At 39.3% G+C, this 18,686-nt stretch overlaps 1 protein-coding gene across 11 annotated transcripts in view; it reads right to left on the reverse strand.

Annotated features, from left to right (window-relative positions):
- CDH18 (cadherin 18) overlaps nucleotides 1–18,686 on the reverse strand; it is a 564,404-nt gene that overhangs the window by 45,346 nt on the left and 500,372 nt on the right. For all 11 annotated transcript variants that reach the window (XM_066992492.1, XM_066992489.1, XM_066992490.1 and 8 more), the window contains 2 exons: nucleotides 16,762–16,949; nucleotides 9,389–9,642 (listed from right to left, as the gene is read on the reverse strand). In XM_066992492.1, the coding sequence (XP_066848593.1) occupies nucleotides 9,389–9,642; nucleotides 16,762–16,949 (442 nt within the window). The remainder of the gene's footprint in view (nucleotides 1–9,388; nucleotides 9,643–16,761; nucleotides 16,950–18,686) is intronic.

Here is an 18,686-nt window from a genome sequence, read left to right on the forward strand (position 1 = left end):
TCTCACACAGCTGAGAGAGCACCTCCCTCCACTTCATAGGCTGAATCTGTACAATTAAAATTTGTGTGAATGGGTGAATCAGAATTTGAGGTTTTATTCTGCCTCCTGTAAATACAAACTTTGCATCAAAAAATAGTATATAAACAAAATCCTCTGCTTTATTTCTTTACAGTTTTAAGAAATAATAAGTGGAATACACGAAACTCTGTGGGTATGTTCTTTCATTGACATTGGCAATTACTTTCAAAATACCATTTCCTGAAAATGAACAGACTTTCTAAAAGTCTGGTGCCAAATAGTATTGAACCTATGTCTGTCTTCTACTATCAGTGCAGCAAAAATTAAAATAAGTTTCTTTGCCTGCTGCAGGATTTGAAGAACAATTTCTTACATCACATTAATTGTTATAATCCTATGTACTTGTCATTCATTAATTTCTCAATATTCTCTCTGAAAGAAGGGAAGAAAAGGCTGTCAAATTAAATCAAACTAGGGTAAAGCAACTTTGAATTCATTACAGCTTCCAGATACCAAGAAGCTGGAAAGCAAACTTTTATACTCTTTAGTACATGTATTGTAGCCACTATGATTCATAATCCATTATGAGGCAATACCACAGGACCATTAGAAAAGTGAGAAGCCAGAATCGGGGATGAGGCTGTACTTCTCATCCCCAAAGTGAGGCTGTACTTTCGTTCTTTCCTAACTTAGGAGGGTGGAAGGGAGGGAGGGAGGGAGGGAAGGAAGGGAGGAAGGGAGGAAGGGAGGAAGCAGAAACTTGTAAAAAGGAAGTAAAAAGACTTGTTTTCAGTAAAAGAAAACCATGTGCACTTTTATCTTTCCTTTTTTTTTTCTTTTTTTTTTTCTTTTTTTTTTTCTTTCTGTGTTTTACTGCTTTTTTATGCAACAGTGTCAAGAGAACATACAAGAAATAAGTTCATTTTTCAGGAAGTCACTAGGACTATTTCAGTTTCCTACAGCTAATCAATTTCTGTACCAGCTAATAGAATTCATTATAGCAAGGTAGACTACAGAGTGGTTAGGGTCAAAATGATTTGAATTTCAATATATTAATATATTAATACAGAAAGACCTAATACTGTGCTTCTGTAATAGTATGACTTATTTCTCACAAACTACACTTACCAAGATACAATGGACTTTCAGTTGCTCATGAGACAGTATCAGCGTGGGATCAAATTAATATGAATTTAATATTAAGTTTCAGGGCCTTCAAACTATGCTTTTGGTCTTTTCTGACCCATTAACTTGGAGGGGTCTTGGGAAATATCAGCAATGTTATTTTTCTGAAAAGATTTCCACTGAAAATAGAGCAGATGCAGTCAGCAAGCTCCAAGGAACATTGTGAGCATTTGTTGTGGCTAGACATTCACCACCTAAATATCACCTATAGGAAGATGGCAGGATTTCAACAGGCACAACTGCAGCCCTGAGGCCATATTAGCAGCCTAGGGCTGCTCCCGATGCACATATGCATCCTGCCAATTAAAATCTGTTTTCACGCCTAGTGTCCACAAAAGTCTTCTGTGTATGGTTTAAGGAAGAAAAAAAGATCATATCTAAGTACGGAGAGATTTAAAATTAATGATATATAAAACAAAATGAAAATTGGTGAATTTAGTCTTTATCTGTTCTTTTAAAATGGATCGGAAACATTCAACACGTGCTTGCTGGTCAGATATTATGTAAGATATAACCCTGATTTTTTTCAAAACCCAAAACATTTTTGTATGGAAGTAGACTACTTTGACACAATGCAATGAAAAGGGTTTATATTCTCATAAATGTTTCAACGAGTGAGTGTTCCCTGTGGAAGAAGTACAATTTAGGATGTTTTCCATTGATTTAGAAGACAAATTTATAAGTAAATGACTGTTTTCCAAACTACTCAAAAATATTTAAAATTAATGTGTTATGGAGGTTTCATATTTGCTGTTTTTATATTGTCTATGATTACATTTACTTTTCATATTTCAATAGAATAATAATCTTATATTTCAAAACATAGCATTTTAAAAAGTTTCCCTGAAAATGCATTTCTGAGAAAAAAAAAAAAATCCACTTAAAAAAAAAAGTCCTTTAAAACTGTCAAACTGCCAACCAGATAATTATGTCTGAATAAAAGAAACCAATAATAGCTACATTTGTTATTACTGAGGTTCTTCTGCTGGGGTTGAAAAAGTTAAACACTAGTACAAGTATTGGCACCAAGTCAGTGCCCTCTGAAGACTGCTCAGTTCAGGAGCAAGCCAAAATTACTGAGATGAAATCATAGTGTGGAAACAAGAAGAAAAAAGTCTTCAGTCTCTTCACAACTGATAATGAGACAGGTTGTTATTTATTTTTTGGGTTTAGCTCCAATTGTTAGTTTTTAAAAAGATTTCCCTTCAACATTGTTAATTACTGTAACTACTCCTCTCAACATTATTCTAGTTATAAGAATCAAATTGGCAATCCAAATAAAGCGTTAGTTCATTGGACAGTGAATAATCATAGTACCATATCTCTTCTAGCAGCCGGACAATAAAGAAGTGATATGGTTGCAACTTTGTGTGTCTAATGCTTTATCAGTCTCACACATAGCAATGAGCGTCCTTATAAAGTGGAAAGGATGCAGAAGTGGATTAGGAAAACTGTGAAGCAAATCGTTGCTCCCTAGCTGTCCTGTAGACTCACAGCATTTGAAAATGCATCCAAGCCACTTGGTTGAGAAAACATTCCATGCGTTTCAGCTGTGCAAGTCCTATCTATAGCTATCTTCTGTGGAGATTATGTGATTTGTGCTTTCTCATATTAAATCTTCCTATTTTCATTTCTATAATCACTTTGTTTTTTCATAATGAACTTGGAATCAAGCAGAAATAAAGGAAAGACATGACCTTTCAGATTCATCACGGCTTTAGCTTAAAAGTGACTCTTGCAAACCGGCACAGAAGGACATAAGTACACTGCAGGCATGCTTCTGATAGAAAACACCTCCTCCGAGCTGCTCCTTCACCCTGCCTCCAGCTGAGCACCAGCTCAGGCCAGCCAGACAGCTTGGCCCAGGGCTGGTGACATACAGTGATATGTTATGGATGTCTGAGCTGCTACGGTCTTGCAGAACCCCCCTCACACGTAACTGAAGGCTGATTCCTTTCAGAAACTCAGGATTCAGTATATTTTGCTAGCAATTTTTTTTCCCCATTGGAACAGAGAGAGATGGAAGGAAAGGTACAAAAATAAATGCTAATGAGGAAAAAATAGGATAGACAATGGTAAGGGCAATTTTTCACCTCATTTATTTGAATAATACGGATATTGAGTATACTGGCCCCAAGCATTGGTTATTGTTTGGAAAAAAAAAAAAAAAAGGCCAAGAAGAAAAGCAAAATATTTGGAAATATTTTTCTTTCCAGTCCCCCTACATCCAAATTATTGCCTGTTACACCCAGAAAATCTATTTCTATCCTTCCCAGGCATTGTACAAACTTCTGCAGCTTTTCTGTCACCATTATTGTCTTACATTGTACTGACAAAATTCATAAGGGCCATAGATGTGCTGAATTATGGGGGAACTAGTCAAATCTGCACTTGTTCTTTCTATTTCTAAATTACTGCTACTGCTAATCTGTCTGACAGTGTTAGCTGTTGTTTCAGAATTACACTGTTAAAACTACAGGAACTTGGCAGTTATTTTTAGTGGCATTTTCTAATTTGTGTTATGATTTGGATGTAAATAATGAAGTATCAATTTTTCAAAGCCAATAACTTGCCACTAAGAAATTGTATATATTGATTGTCTGACACTAAGCATTTTGAATCTTAGGCTATTAGCACAAGAGAACCATAAAAACCTGATGCTTTCATTGTTCTGCAAAAGCTGTTTCATCCTACCAAGACTATCACACATACCCAGCAGATTTCAGCTCAGTCGGGAGACTAAAAATGCCCAATTAGCTTCTGAAATACTGTTTTCAAAATATACCCTCATATGATTTCCACAAAGGCTATACCATTTTGTCACAAAAAGGAACAGCATCAAACATGTATTCATAAAGATTTTTGTCCTGAAACATTTTAAATCCAGTATCACCTTCCAAACTAATATTTGTGTATTGTTCCACAAAATTCTCACACTGAATGTCAGTTTAGAAAATTACTTATCCTGCAAATAAAGCCAGTAAAAAATGTCACTGGATCCTATTACAGCTGAAAACATGTAACTGAAAACCTTCTTCTAAACTGCTAATGAATTCAAACCTTAGTTCCAAGGCAGTTGAGGTTAAATCCCAATGCTCTTAAATTTAGAAGAAGTTAGATTAACATCCATATGCATATTTTTGGCATCAGTGCTTTTTCAAGCTTGCTGTGGGGGGTATTTCCGGTTTGATTTCAGTTCTCTAGTTCATACCATGACCTATTTCCAAGCCAGTTCTGCTGTTATATGAACTATTTCAGCCAGGGCAGCAATACAGAATTCTTCCTTCTTTTTTTTTTTTTTTCCCCTTAATGAGATTATTTTCTTAATAATAAATTTCATTAAAAGGATATCAAAATCCTTCCTTCCTAATATGTTACAGGTTTGTTTAGTTTCCAAATGATGAACCTGATGCTGTAAAAGCTTGCTTCTCAGCACTTCTATTTGCCCTAGACCTTGCAATTGGAGATAGCATGACATACCCTTAGCAACATCAGTGTGCTGCATTATTCTCTTCATTCATTACCCTACTAAAAATGAAGCATATTAGAAAATGACTTCCAACACAAATAAAATTTTGCAATAATTATATTGCATGACTGTGAGGAAAGGAGTACCTAAAACAGTTCCTTTCTTGCACAAGCACCTGATACATCTACAGAGTGGGAAGTGTGCAAAGGGCCAGCAGGATAGTGCATGAAGGACAGCGGGAAAACAGCATTATGATTCAGAATTGATTTACAACTAGTAGTACAATGCTGACTGGCAGCAGGCCACTGAAGTGCATCATTTTACAAGATGTGATAACATATACTGTCCTTGTTCAGTTGGTTGCTTGGAGAGGTTCTGCTAAAGGCTTGCAGAGGCGACCGGCTCCGGGGCAGACGTGCGCTGCAGCGGAGCGCGGGATCGGGACAGGCAGGGCTATTTTTCGGGCATCGAGATAGGGACAATTCCTCTAACGGCACTCTCCTGTCAGCTGGGCTACAATGGTCTCCACCAGGCACGGTGCCTTCTCTAGGAAGTCAGTGCACACCCAGACCGACTGCCCGTCCAAACATGCGGCAGTTCAGGTCTCCGGATGCGGGGAGTGTATGAGCCTCTTGCTGCCATCGGCGGGAGGCAGGGAGACTGCTTGCGTGAGGTGCGAGCAGGTGGACGACCTGGTCCGCATGGTGGCGGAACTCAAGGAAGAGGTGCAGAGGCTGAGGGATATCAGGGAGTGCGAGCGGGAGATAGACTGGTGGAGCGACTCCCTGCAGGACCGGAGGGAGAGGGACCAGGGTGAGATGCCCCAAAGGGGGGTGGACCCCCTGCCCTGTCGCCATCGGGCAGAGGGAGGGGACCTGCGAGTTGAGGAGGAATGGAGACAGGTCCCTGCTCGACCTCGCAGGAGATGCCCTCCCCTTCTGGCGCCGCCTTCCCAGGTGCCCTTGAACAATAGGTTTGAGGCCCTGGAGCTCGAGAGACCCGTGGGTGAGGATGAGGTAGGAAGCCTACCCGGGAGGATGCCTGAGGTGAGGAAGTTGACTCCACGCCTCAGGACTGCCTCCACCAAGAAAGAAAGAAGGGTGATTGTTGTGGGCGACTCCCTCCTCAGGGGAACGGAGGGCCCTATTTGTCGGCCTGACCCCACACATAGGGAAGTCTGCTGCCTCCCTGGGGCCAGGGTCAGAGACGTTACCAGGAAGCTTCCAAACCTGGTTCGCCCCTCTGACTATTACCCGCTTTTGATAGTCCAGGCTGGCAGTGATGATGTTGAAAAGAGAAGCCTCAGGGCCATCAAACAGGACTATAGGGGGCTGGGACGATTGGTGGAGGGAGCGGGAGTGCAGGTGGTGTTTTCGTCCATCCCTACGGGGGAAGGGAGAGGCACGGAGAGGACACGGAAAGCTCACGTGGTTAATAGGTGGCTCAGAGGCTGGTGCCAGCATAGAAATTTTGGTTTTTTTCACCATGGGGAGCTTTACTCGGCACCCGGCCTGATGGCCCCAGATGGGTCTCTATCTCCAAGGGGAAAACGGATCCTAGGCCAGGAGCTGGCGGGGCTCATAGAGAGAGCTTTAAACTAGGTAAGAAGGGGGACGGGGCTCAAACAAGGCTTGTTGGAGCTGTGCTGGGGGAAACAATGGCTAGGCCGGGGAAGAAGGCGATGGCCCAGCTGAAGTGCATCTACACTAATGCACGCAGCATGGGTAACAAACAGGAGGAGCTGGAAGCCATTGTGCAGCAGGCAGGCTACGACTTGGTTGCCATCACGGAGACGTGGTGGGACCGCTCCCACGACTGGAGTGCTGCAATGCCTGGCTATCGGCTCTTCAGGAGGGACAGGCAGCACAGAAGGGGTGGTGGCGTGGCTCTCTACATTAGAGAATCTTTTGATGTTGTGGAACTCCAGGCTGGGAATGATAAGGTTGAATCCCTGTGGGTTAGGATCCGCGGGAAGGCCGGCAAGGCTAGCATCCTGGTGGGGGTCTGTTATAGACCGCCGAACCAGGATGAGGAGACGGATGAGGAGTTTTATAGGCAACTGACAGAAGTTGCAAAATCGTCAGCGCTTGTCCTCGTGGGGGACTTCAACTTCCCGGACATATCCTGGAAACACAACACGGCACAGAGAAAGCAGTCTAGGAGGTTTCTGGAGAGCGTGGGAGATAGCTTCCTGACGCAGCTGGTCAGTGAACCTAGCAGGGGTGGTGCCCCGCTAGACCTTCTCTTCACAAACAGAGAAGGACTGGTGGGAGATGTGGTGGTCGGAAGCTGTCTGGGGCAGAGTGACCACGAAATGGTAGAGTTCTCTATTCTTGGCGAGGCCAGGAAGGGGACCAGTAAAACTGCTGTCTTGGACTTCCGGAGGGCTGACTTTGAGCTGCTCAGGACGCTGGTTGGCCGAGTCCCTTGGGAGGCGGTTCTGAAGGGCAGAGGAGTCCAGGAAGGCTGGGCGCTCCTCAAGAAGGAAATCGTGATGGCACAGGAGTGGTCCGTCCCCACGTGCCCAAAGATGAGCCGGCGTGGAAGAAGACCGGCCTGGCTCAACAGAGAGTTGCGGCTGGAGCTTAGCAGAAAAAAGAGGGTTTATAATCTTTGGAAAAAAGGGCGGGCCACTGAGGAGGACTACAAGGATGTAGCGAGGCTGTGCAGGGAGAAAATTAGAAAGGCCAAAGCTCATCTGGAGCTCAATCTGGCTACTGCCGTTAAAGACAACAAAAAATCCTTTTACAAATACATCAACGCGAAACGGAGGACTAGGGAGAATCTCCATCCTTTACTGGATGCGAGGGGAAACCTAGTTACTAAGGATGAGGAAAAGGCTGAGGTGCTTAATGCCGCCTTTGCCTCAGTCTTTAGCGGCAATACCGATTGTTCTCTGGATACCCAGTGCCCTGAGCTGGTGGAAGGGGATGGGGAGCAGGATGTGGCCTTCGCTATCCATGAGGAAATGGTTGGCGACCTGCTACGGAGCTTGGATGTGCGCAAGTCGATGGGGCCGGATGGGATCCACCCAAGGGTACTGAGAGAACTGGCGGAGGAGCTGGCCGAGCCGCTTTCCATCATTTATCGGCAGTCCTGGCTATCGGGGGAGGTCCCGGTTGACTGGCGGCTAGCCAATGTGACGCCCATCTATAAGAAGGGCCGGAGGGCAGACCCGGGGAACTATAGGCCTGTCAGTTTGACCTCAGTGCCGGGGAAGCTCATGGAGCAGATTATCTTGAGGGTCATCACGCGGCACTTGCAGGGCAAGCAGGCGATCAGGCCCAGTCAGCATGGGTTTATGAAAGGCAGGTCCTGCTTGACGAACCTGATCTCCTTCTATGACCAAGTGACGCGCTTGGTGGATGAGGGAAAGGCTGTGGACGTGGTCTACCTTGACCTCAGTAAGGCTTTTGACACCGTTCCCCACAACATTCTCCTCGAGAAACTGGCTGCTCGGGGCTTGGACTGGCGTACGCTTCGCTGGGTTAGAAACTGGCTGGATGGCCGGGCCCAGAGAGTTGTGGTGAATGGAGTCAAATCTGGTTGGAGGCCGGTCACTAGTGGAGTCCCCCAGGGCTCGGTACTGGGGCCGGTCCTCTTTAATATCTTTATTGATGATCTGGATGAGGGCGTCCAGTGCACCCTCAGTAAGTTTGCAGACGACACCAAGCTAAGTGCGTGTGTCGATCTGCTCGAGGGCAGGAAGGCTCTGCAGGAGGATCTGGATAGGCTGGAGCGATGGGCTGAGGTCAACTGCATGAAGTTCAACAAGGCCAAGTGCCGGGTCCTGCACCTGGGCTGCAACAACCCCAAGCAGAGCTACAGGCTGGGAGATGAGTGGCTGGAAAGCTGCCTGGCAGAGAAGGACCTGGGAGTATTGGTGGATAGTCGGCTGAATATGAGCCAGCAGTGTGCTCAGGTGGCCAAGAAGGCCAACAGCATCCTGGCCTGTATAAGAAGCAGTGTGGCCAGCAGGTCGAGGGAAGTGATTGTGCCCCTGTACTCGGCTCTGGTGAGGCCGCACCTCGAGTACTGTGTTCAGTTTTGGGCCCCTCGCTACAGGAAGGACATGGACGTGCTCGAGCGAGTCCAGAGAAGGGCGACCAAGCTTGTGAGGGGTCTGGAGAACAAGTCTTACGAGGAGCGGCTGAGGGAGCTGGGCTTGTTCAGCCTGGAGAAGAGGAGGCTCAGGGGCGACCTCATCGCTCTCTACAGTTACCTGAAAGGAGGCTGTAGAGAGGTGGGGGTTGGTCTATTCTCCCACGTGCCTAGTGACAGGACGAGGGGGAATGGGCTAAAGTTGCGACAGGGGAGTTTTAGGTTGGATGTTAGGAAGTACTTCTTTACCGAAAGGGTTATTAAGCATTGGAACGGGCTGCCCAGGGAGGTGGTGGAGTCACCATCCCTGGAGGTCTTTAAAAGACGTTTAGATGTAGAGCTTAGGGATATGGTTTAGTGGAGTACTTAGTGTTAAAGGATGAAGTACACACAGACCTTTGCTGAGACTGATGGCTAAATGACAATTTTAGTGCAAACCAACAAGAGGTTGAGATTACATTATTAAATCTAATCCACACAGGCTGATTACAGCACTATTCCAACCTCTTTTTCTCTTGAATGTACTAAAATAAAAGACATCATTTCATACATCCTAGATCTCATTAAAAGTTCAGCTGGTGGAATTCAATTCAATTACTTGAGGACTTACTATACCTCACTAAACTGTTAGCAGTGTCAGGATCTTGTGCAGTTACTGTGCCAACTGCAGTCCCAATCTTCGCATTTTCATAAACATCCATGACATAGGAAGGCATTGTGAAGAGTGGAGGTTCATCCACATCGCCAACTATGATCTTCAGCATTGTTACGTCTTTGAATGGTCCCAAGTGTGAAAAGCGGAAATCAAGGTGAGTATTTGCTCCTTCTATATTAAGTGTATAAGATTTCTTTTTTTCATAGTTGAGTGGCTGTTGGCAGAAAAAAAAATTATCGTTACCATTCCATGCTTCAGTTTAGCCTCGTAGCTAACTATATCTTTTCATTTTAATTTGGTAGCAAACTACATTTCTTCAGGTTACTGTGATATTCTGGTAGTCAATGGCATACATTTTAAGTAGAAAGAGTAAGATGATTCAGGTTTTTTTCTCCAAAAGAACTGTGGGCAATGTACCACTTTTGGAAGAACTCAGGGTTGAGACTGAGTGACAGATTCTTCTTCTGTGATAATGTAATCTCTAAATTTTATCACCCTTCAAATTTTATTGGTCATTGATAAATATTTAAAAAGTTGTAGACTGGCATGTCTCAAATTAAATTAATACCTTGAATTAACATGTTTAATAGACAGTGATAAGGATGCTAAAATTCTTTTGGGCATATCTCCTATTAAATCCCCAACTGAAAAAGGCAACTCCTTGCATGAAAACACTCATTTATCAAACAAGAAAGAAATTTAAATGTGTAAGGATAGCCTAAATGTGTGTTTTTGTAAAAAGAGTCAAATGCATGATGTATGCCTATAGTCTAGACCATTTTCTTCTAAACTCTTTACCAGCCACAACAAGAAAGACAACTCTTCAGCCTGTTTTACCATGTACTGCCTCACTGCATGTGGACTATACAGTCACAAATGGGAAGAAAGTCTGTAGCTCAGGATATGCCTTCTATGGGTCTGAATGTCCAAATAAATCCCAATAGAAAGCAAAACCCCAGCTGTACTATCCACCAGAAGTGTCATTGCAACTTTAGCCTTTAGAAGATGGTCTGACTCTTGTATCACACAGCATGGACACTTTCTTTCTTAGAAGTTCCATTTCTATCTTGCTATTTACACATGTGAAAATTTTATCTCCCTTGTTTTCTACCTGTCTTCCTTCTCTGTAATGATACAGGCTCACTAAGCAAAAAATGATTGCCTTGCAGTCCATGAAAAATAAATTAATATTTGTAGGTTCAGTTGCATCCTCTTAAATGTAAGCTTTATGGCCATGACTTTGTTACTATGACCCTGCTGATTCTGACATTGAAATTACAATTAAAATCAGGAGCATAAACTGGTCAATAGCCTTAATTTTTGTGTCAAACAGTAAGTTCTGCAAGCTCTTACTGTAGTTAGAACCAGCCTGAGCTCACAGAATATGGGACCATAGTCCAATTGTGTGCTAATTTAGTGTCTTAATGTGTTATTTTAACCCTACGCTAGGATGTTATTATACTGTCTTACATAAGATATGACAAAAGCACAACACCCAACTCTCAACTCTTCTAATGTCATATAGTTATGTAGTAGATGCGACTGAAAGGATATTTAACTTAAAAGGTTGCATCAGCAGATACATAAGTAATCAATATATATATATTTTTTTCTACAGGCTACATTTACAGGACCACAACCATTTTGGGTTGCTTTCTTATGTGTCATTAAAAAAAAAAAAAAAATTTACACCTTTCATAGACAGTGTATTGAGACTTTTTTTGTGAGAAGTTACTTTTCCCATATACTGTATTAGCACTTCATTGCGGAAATGGCTATAAAAAAATACCAGTTCCATTAGACAAATTAAACATCTTAAAACTGATTTGAAAACTAATAATCAGTGACAAAGGCTGTATTAAATGATGTGTTGTCAAACTATTTATAGCCTGATAGACTGGAAGACTAGCTTTTTTTTTTTTTTTTTCTCTCTCCCAGAGAATGCTAAAAGTATAAATGATGAACTATCTGTCTTCAGAATTCTTCTGCAATCTCAGGATGTACACTTTACATGTAGAGCCAGTCCCTCAGTCTAGAATTGTACTATACTGATGGTAGGGACTGACTGCAGCGATGAGGACAAGGCCAACAGGACAAAAGCCTGACAGAGTAGGTTTTTCATAAAACAAAGCTAAATTTGTAAATTCAGACCACAGTTGTTTAAACACAGAAGGAGAATACATGTTTTTTTTTTTTTTTTTTTTTTTTTTTCAGTGTCTGACTGCACTTGCATAAAGTTCAGAAAATTTCTGGGAAGCAATTAGACTTGAGAGGATACAAAACCAGCTGACTGATCTTTCATCAGTTTCACAAAAATATGCCATAAATATGCCATTCCAGGAAGTGATAGAATAGATTTCAAATTTTCACATTGTTACACTTTAAATGCACCATTTTGAGGAACAGCACTCATACATGATAATAAACACCTCAATAAAAATTTCTGGGTTACAAATTTCTGGCTTCAGCCAATTTATAAAGGATACATAGGTTAATATTTATTACTATGCTAGCAGAGCAGGTATTTTCTACAGATATATACTACCAGTAAGTTTCCAACAGTCTCAGAACACAGGCATAACACTAAAAGAATTTTCAAACCCACGCAATACCTATTTTACAAATGAAATTATTGTGATATGGTCTCAAAATGATATTATATGAAATAAATCTATATTCTTCTCTGCCAGCTCCTGCAACATGCATTTCTCCATGCCACAGAAGATCATGATCTACAACTGGAATCCCCACAGGCAGAAATTCTATTATGACAGAATTCCATTAAAATCAACATTGTTCTGTGCGGACCTAACTGCCTGACTAAACAGAACAGACAAGTGTTCAAGCCTTGAACCAAGGCTAAACTTGTATTTCGTATCACTCCAAAGAGTGGAAAAGTAGTATTTAAGGCAAGAAATATGAAGAACTCAATGTGCGATTTGTCAATGTCAGTGCATATTTTGTAGATAAAATGTACAGTAAATTTGATTGATGATGTATAAGCAATACAGATGGTCAGGATTTATACATGCTATATATTTCTTTAATTTCTCCTTTGTGTAATGAAGGAAAACTAATTAATTCTCTTAACACTAATAGCATGAGATATTTTTGTTTTTTCTCTTTCTCTGTCTACCTTTCATGAATATATAAATAAAAAATATTAAAGGCATGGAAATTTACTATTGCCTGATAAATTTATTACTGTGAAAATCCAAGCTAAAAATACTACTCCTATTAAATCAATTCATACAGCAATATGCTTAGTAAATACAGATCTATATATTCTATACAGTTCTATATTCTGTGTAATTCTGTAACTCTAAGTTAAGATGTCATTTGTTTATTTATGTAATATTTCTGCTATGAACAGGGCAAATATTTAATAGCAATTTACACTGATATGCAGCATACATATTCTAAGATTAAACAAGTTTAAAATAGGATGGGAAATTTTAAATATGATGACTTTTTGGAAAATGAACTTAAATTTATACTGATGATGATTGGATTGGATTGTTTAGGAAGATTAATTTCTCAGAAAACACATGAAGCATAATACAGACGGAAGTGTTTTCAGTTGTGTAGTTACTCAACTGGACAAGACCAATATATAAATATATGTTTGTCTACAAATAAAGAATAATCCATTCAGATAATCAGAAAAAAAAAATCACAGAGCCTAAGGTTTTAAAACCATAGCCAGAGCAGTTTTTTATCTTAGTTTTCTTTCTTTTTCTTCCCATAACCTCTCCAAACTAAAGAAGCAGATACTGGGACATAGAAGAAAAAGAGCTTACTCTCCTGCACAGTGATACCCAGAGGTTAAAACAAAAACAAAAACAAAACACCACAATTTTCAGATATTTTGGAGAGAAGCTACACATACTGTGCTACATATTATTATTACTGGGGATCATAGTTAGTATTATTTTTTATTTTGCTTCTCTCCTGAGGATAAGCAAGGAAATTTTCAAGCAAAGCAAGCCAGATGTGATATTCCACATATTAGAATAACTGTAATTTGGTAAGAGTTTTGACATAAAAATGATAATGCAAAATAATTTGCATTTACAAAGGAATTATTTCAACCACCCCACCAGATTCACAAAAGGACTGATTTATCTCCAAATAACCAAAGTGAAAGATGTGGCTATGTCCTTTCTGAATCCTTGCTCTCTCCAGAAGAAATAAATACTCAAATATGACTTGTAAAGACATTCACACGTGTAAAACCTCCTCCATTTAACTCACAAAGGCCTTGAGTTTCAGTCACCTATCTCTTATATGTATAGCTATACTCTTATAGCACCACTCTGAATTATACAGAGGCACCACTCTTATCGAGAAATCTAAACAGTAATTTCTAGATTTACTTAAAATTGTAACAAAACAGAAGATCATTAACTCTTTCTTGGAAAGAAAACAGAACATTTAGATTTCAGATGGGCCTAGACAGAATTTTTGTTCATGTTTCTTATTTTCCCAGAGAACAGTATCTTTCCATGACTATTACCTGCATATCTTCTGTATGTATCCAACAGTTATTCTGATTTTCATGCACAACTGAAAATACTAAATGTAGCTTGAGTGAACTAACTGGACTATAAGACTAACTGGAAAGAACTGCTGTTCATTATACTGCAATTTGTGTTTATAATATCAGACTCCAAAGAGGAATAGGAGAATTTCATGAGAAATGAATAGCTGTTACCTGAACATTTCCAGTCTCATTATACAAAATGGAAGAGACACAGATTGTTCAGACTATTTTTCCTAAGAACTGAAATATATTTGCTGAGTTGATGTCAGTAAAGTTCTAGCATACCTCCCTGGAAGTCACAGCATGGGGTAACATGCTGACCAGTCATTCTCTGAAGGATCCAGGGAAGTTATGGCTTTCACTGTGGTATTTTTTTCAGTTTTCCTCAAGTCTCCCAATCAAACAAGGAACTGAATTAGGCAAAGGGGAAATCCTGCATGGCAGTTTGCAATATACCCTGTGTAGAAGGATCTTTATGAATGAAAGGGTGGCTTCAAAGGGCTTGTGAGAAGAAAGATAGTGAAAGTACAGGGAGTTTGCAGTCAGCTCACATTGAAAATAGAAATATACCTTCAATTTGTAGACTTTGAAGGTACGTTAATCAGCCTAGCATGGAGGCACTAAGAAGTTTGATTTTTGCATCAGAACCTCAAAAAGAGAAGTTTTAAAAAGGCTTCAGATAATCTTCAGAAAGACTTCAGATATTCAGACACAATAATAACAGTTACTTCCGACTTTTCTGATGTGCCTACCATGCAGTCTTCCAAAGAAGTAGAAAGAGAAATAGAATAGAAAGAGAACAAACCATTCTGTTCTACTGTTATTGAAGGTGTTGCATTTGATGTATGAAACAAAACCAATTCTGTTCTTAGTGTAGATTATTTGTTTTTGGGTAGGCTATTAAACTCATTCATCTTCAAAAACAATCTAAATGAAAAGCAATTGCAGCACACTGTGTAAATAATAGTTATTAAACTATGTACAAATCTGTGTAAAAATAATTTAAAAATGAGATCACCTTTCTGTATTGTACTGTACAAGGGGATAGTATAATTTCTGTGAGTTAAGAAAGGAGGTATTCCACACCAGTTTATGTATTTTTAAGTGCTGCATTTCTGTTAATCTGAAATATCACATTAGCTAAGAAAAAATTACCCCTTCTTGTCTTGATGGGAAAGTGACTCAAATGACTGTTCTGTGCATGTATAAGAACAGGCAACATATGCTTTTGGCATATTCTAAAACACAGTGAAAATTTCTCTCATGCCATTTTGTCTGCCAAGAACACTAATAAATGTGATTTTACACATCTGATGTATGGACTTCTTTGTTTTGTTGACAATTCTTCCTTTCCTCTTCATGTTCTTAATATAAGTGCACATTGTATTTAACGAACTATAGTCATGGTGAACTTCTAAACACAGAATAATGTTCATTTTGAGGAAACAATAAGAGATTATGGCATCACCTCCATCAAGGCCACCAGAAAGTAACTTCACTGGCAGAGAAAAGAAGAGTTTATTTTAACATGGTTGAAAGAGGGGGGATAGTAACCCACCTTTATAAAATACACAGAATTAAAGTTTTTTACGATACTGGGGAGATAGGAACCACTTTTTAAATCATTATAAATTATGAAAATCACATTTCCTTCATTTACAAAATCTGTTTTAAAATTTTAAATAAAGCTTTACATACATACATATTTATTCAGATAAAAAAAAATAATAACATTCTTTATTATGTTTTTGTTTGCATTCTCTTGTCTCGCATTCTCTTTCAGCAGTTCTGGTTTTCATTTCTCCTAGTTTCAGTCAGGCCCAGGATACATATTAACTAAACATGAATGTAAATTCACTTACATTTTTTAGAGCACCCAGATATGACTGATGCCTAAAAACTCAGTAACAACAAAGCCATGTGGGAATTACTAATTGATGTTTGTTAGTCCATGTAAAAACAGATCAAGAAAGGATTTCTCCTTTTGTTGGAAAGGTTTTGAAAAAAAATATTGCTTAAATATAATAACCCAACTCTCTGGGTTATTATAAAAGTAAATTTTAATCTATCCATAGAATATTAGCATAAGTGGACAGACATTTCAGGAAACATTTCCTATGAACTCATTTCAGAAGACTTAATATAGAGGTGAAATTGTCTGTGGAATTAGATTTGTGTATGGAATTCAGTTAAGAATGAACTTAAATGGCAATAACACTTTATAATTAGTAGTTTAAATAGACTGGGATGAATGTAGGGAATTCATATAAACGGTAACTGTGGTAACTGTGTAATGGTTCGACTGAGTTAAGTTTTGAGTCTTTGTAAGTAAGTTAGTGTTCATATTATATATACAGTGCATGATACTTGACCCTGTAGATGACAGCTGGCAAGAAATTCAAGGAATAAAAGTCTATGAAAACTTAACTATACATTAATTCCTACAGATAAACTTTCTACTTTCTAAACTTTCTGTTGTTCATTCAGGAACAACAGTATAACTTTCGGCCAAATTTCAGTTCTTTCAAAGAAATTGAATGAGTAAAACATCAGAAAAAGAAAAGAAAAAAAAATAAACAATTCAGTAAGGTTTAGTTTATTATAAATATTAGATATGACCATTGAAAAAAGCACAAAAGATATGTTTCTGCCTTCTCTGCAAAGTTTTAAAGCTTCTCAGGAACCAGTGTGTGGAGAAACTTCAATAGTAAAAAGTAAAACAAATATGACAGCATTCATCATAACATTTTTAATGGTCTACATTGGCAACTTGCAATGTCTATTGCTTACCTTCTTCAGAGAAAGAATTCCTTCCCGTGTTTCTTTGTCAGTGGATATGGAGAACACTCCAGCACCATCACCATTTATAATTGTGTACTTCATGTCTGCATTTGAACCAGTGTCTGCATCATTTGCCTTAATTTTGCCAACTGCTGATCCAACTTGAGCTGATTCAGGAACATAGAGTTGATAATGTTCTGAGGGGGAAGGGGAGAAAAAAAAAAAACAAACGAAAAAAACAGCTTGGACATTTTCTAGCCAAACTAAATTACAGAACCGTTATGTGCTTAATACATGTCTATGAAAATGGGACGTTACCTATGGAAAGCTGACAAATAATCAAACCTATGATCGTATTTAGACTCCCAAGAGAATACAAAAGGAAACTGCATCTTTCATGAGATGCCTTCATTCAAAATCCAAATTACCTAATGCAGGACTTAGGTTTTCACAGCCCTTTTTGCTGCTCATCACATAACACAGAAATTAACTCTGGAGTTTACTTCACACCAGTATTTAAGGAAGTTTACCTTCTCTACAAGCAAAATATATTTATCTTCAGCAACTTATCATCAAAGGAGTAGGCAAACAAATACTTTTGAACTGGAAAATCTCTGCATGTTATATTCCTTATTTTTTTTTTTCTGAAATCTGGTCAGTTGATTTTACAACATTGGATCAACACACATTTTCTTCTAAAAAAAAGAGTAATTAATCCTTAATATTTTGCCATTATTGCTTTTGTTGTTGTTGTTGTTGTTGTTGCAGCAACCCCCTTTACACGCATATTTTCCTTGGTATCCATTGTAAAGGACAATGAACATAATGTGTACATAAATGAACTACAGAACTGTGACCATAAAAGGTGTGAACTCCTTTCAGTGTTTTTATAACCTGTTAGATTAATCAATAGAAAATTATTTTTTTTAAAAATAATGTTCTTAACTATCAGTTTCCTTTTTGATTAAATCTCCTAACAGGTACAACATGTCCTGGGGGATAGGAAGGTGCTACAAAGAGAAAAGAGTAGCAAACAAACATAATGTGATTATTTAAAATTCCATCTGAAACTAGGCCAGTAAGAGAGCTCAAAGACATTTTCTCCAGTAATTTTGGTGTAGAAACCTACCAGCACCATAGATGGTGTGCACATACCAAAAAAACTCCAAACATCCCTCATTCAAGACCCTCCCAAGAATCTGCATCACATCACATTTTTTATCACAGGCCAACCTCCAACACAGAAACAAAGAGCAAAAACACAACATCAATTGCTATATATCTTCTGAAACTACAGTTTCTTCTATCTTGTTCTTAAAGCATTCTGTAATAGTGAATGCAATAATGAAACACTGAAGTGCAGGAGAGTGGATCAGAATACGCTCCATATAAAAGATAACATGTTGTTACAGGTTGCTGGGTTTAAACCAGCTGGCTTGACAGCAGATGCACCCTTGATAAGCATACAGAAAGAGAAAGGCAAGATTTAAAAGGAATTCAGAGACTGAACACGTTATGGAAGAAAATATATATATATATATATATATTTGACAAGTGAATCGAAGAAACCTATGAATCTACATAAGCTGCAATTGCAGAGGGAATGCATGGTATCAATAAAATAAAACTAACTTCAGACACCTGATACAAAACTGACAATTTTACTAATAATTTGTTTAATTCCTTGTTCAATGGTTCCTAAACCTACTTAAAGTCTTCCATTGTTTTTGTAATACTAGTTTATAATACAAATAAATAAACAGTAGTGTGAGGAGGATAGATGAATGCACTAAACATTGTTTGTCCAAAAGGAAAAAAAGTCCACCTGTACTCGGCTCTGGTGAGGCCGCACCTCGAGTACTGTGTTCAGTTTTGGGCCCCTCGCTACAAGAAGGACATCGAGGTGCTCGAGTGAGTCCAGAGAAAGGCAATGA

This window comes from Anser cygnoides, chromosome 2, assembly GCF_040182565.1.
Source record: "Anser cygnoides isolate HZ-2024a breed goose chromosome 2, Taihu_goose_T2T_genome, whole genome shotgun sequence".
NCBI classification, from domain to species: Eukaryota; Metazoa; Chordata; class Aves; order Anseriformes; family Anatidae; genus Anser; species Anser cygnoides.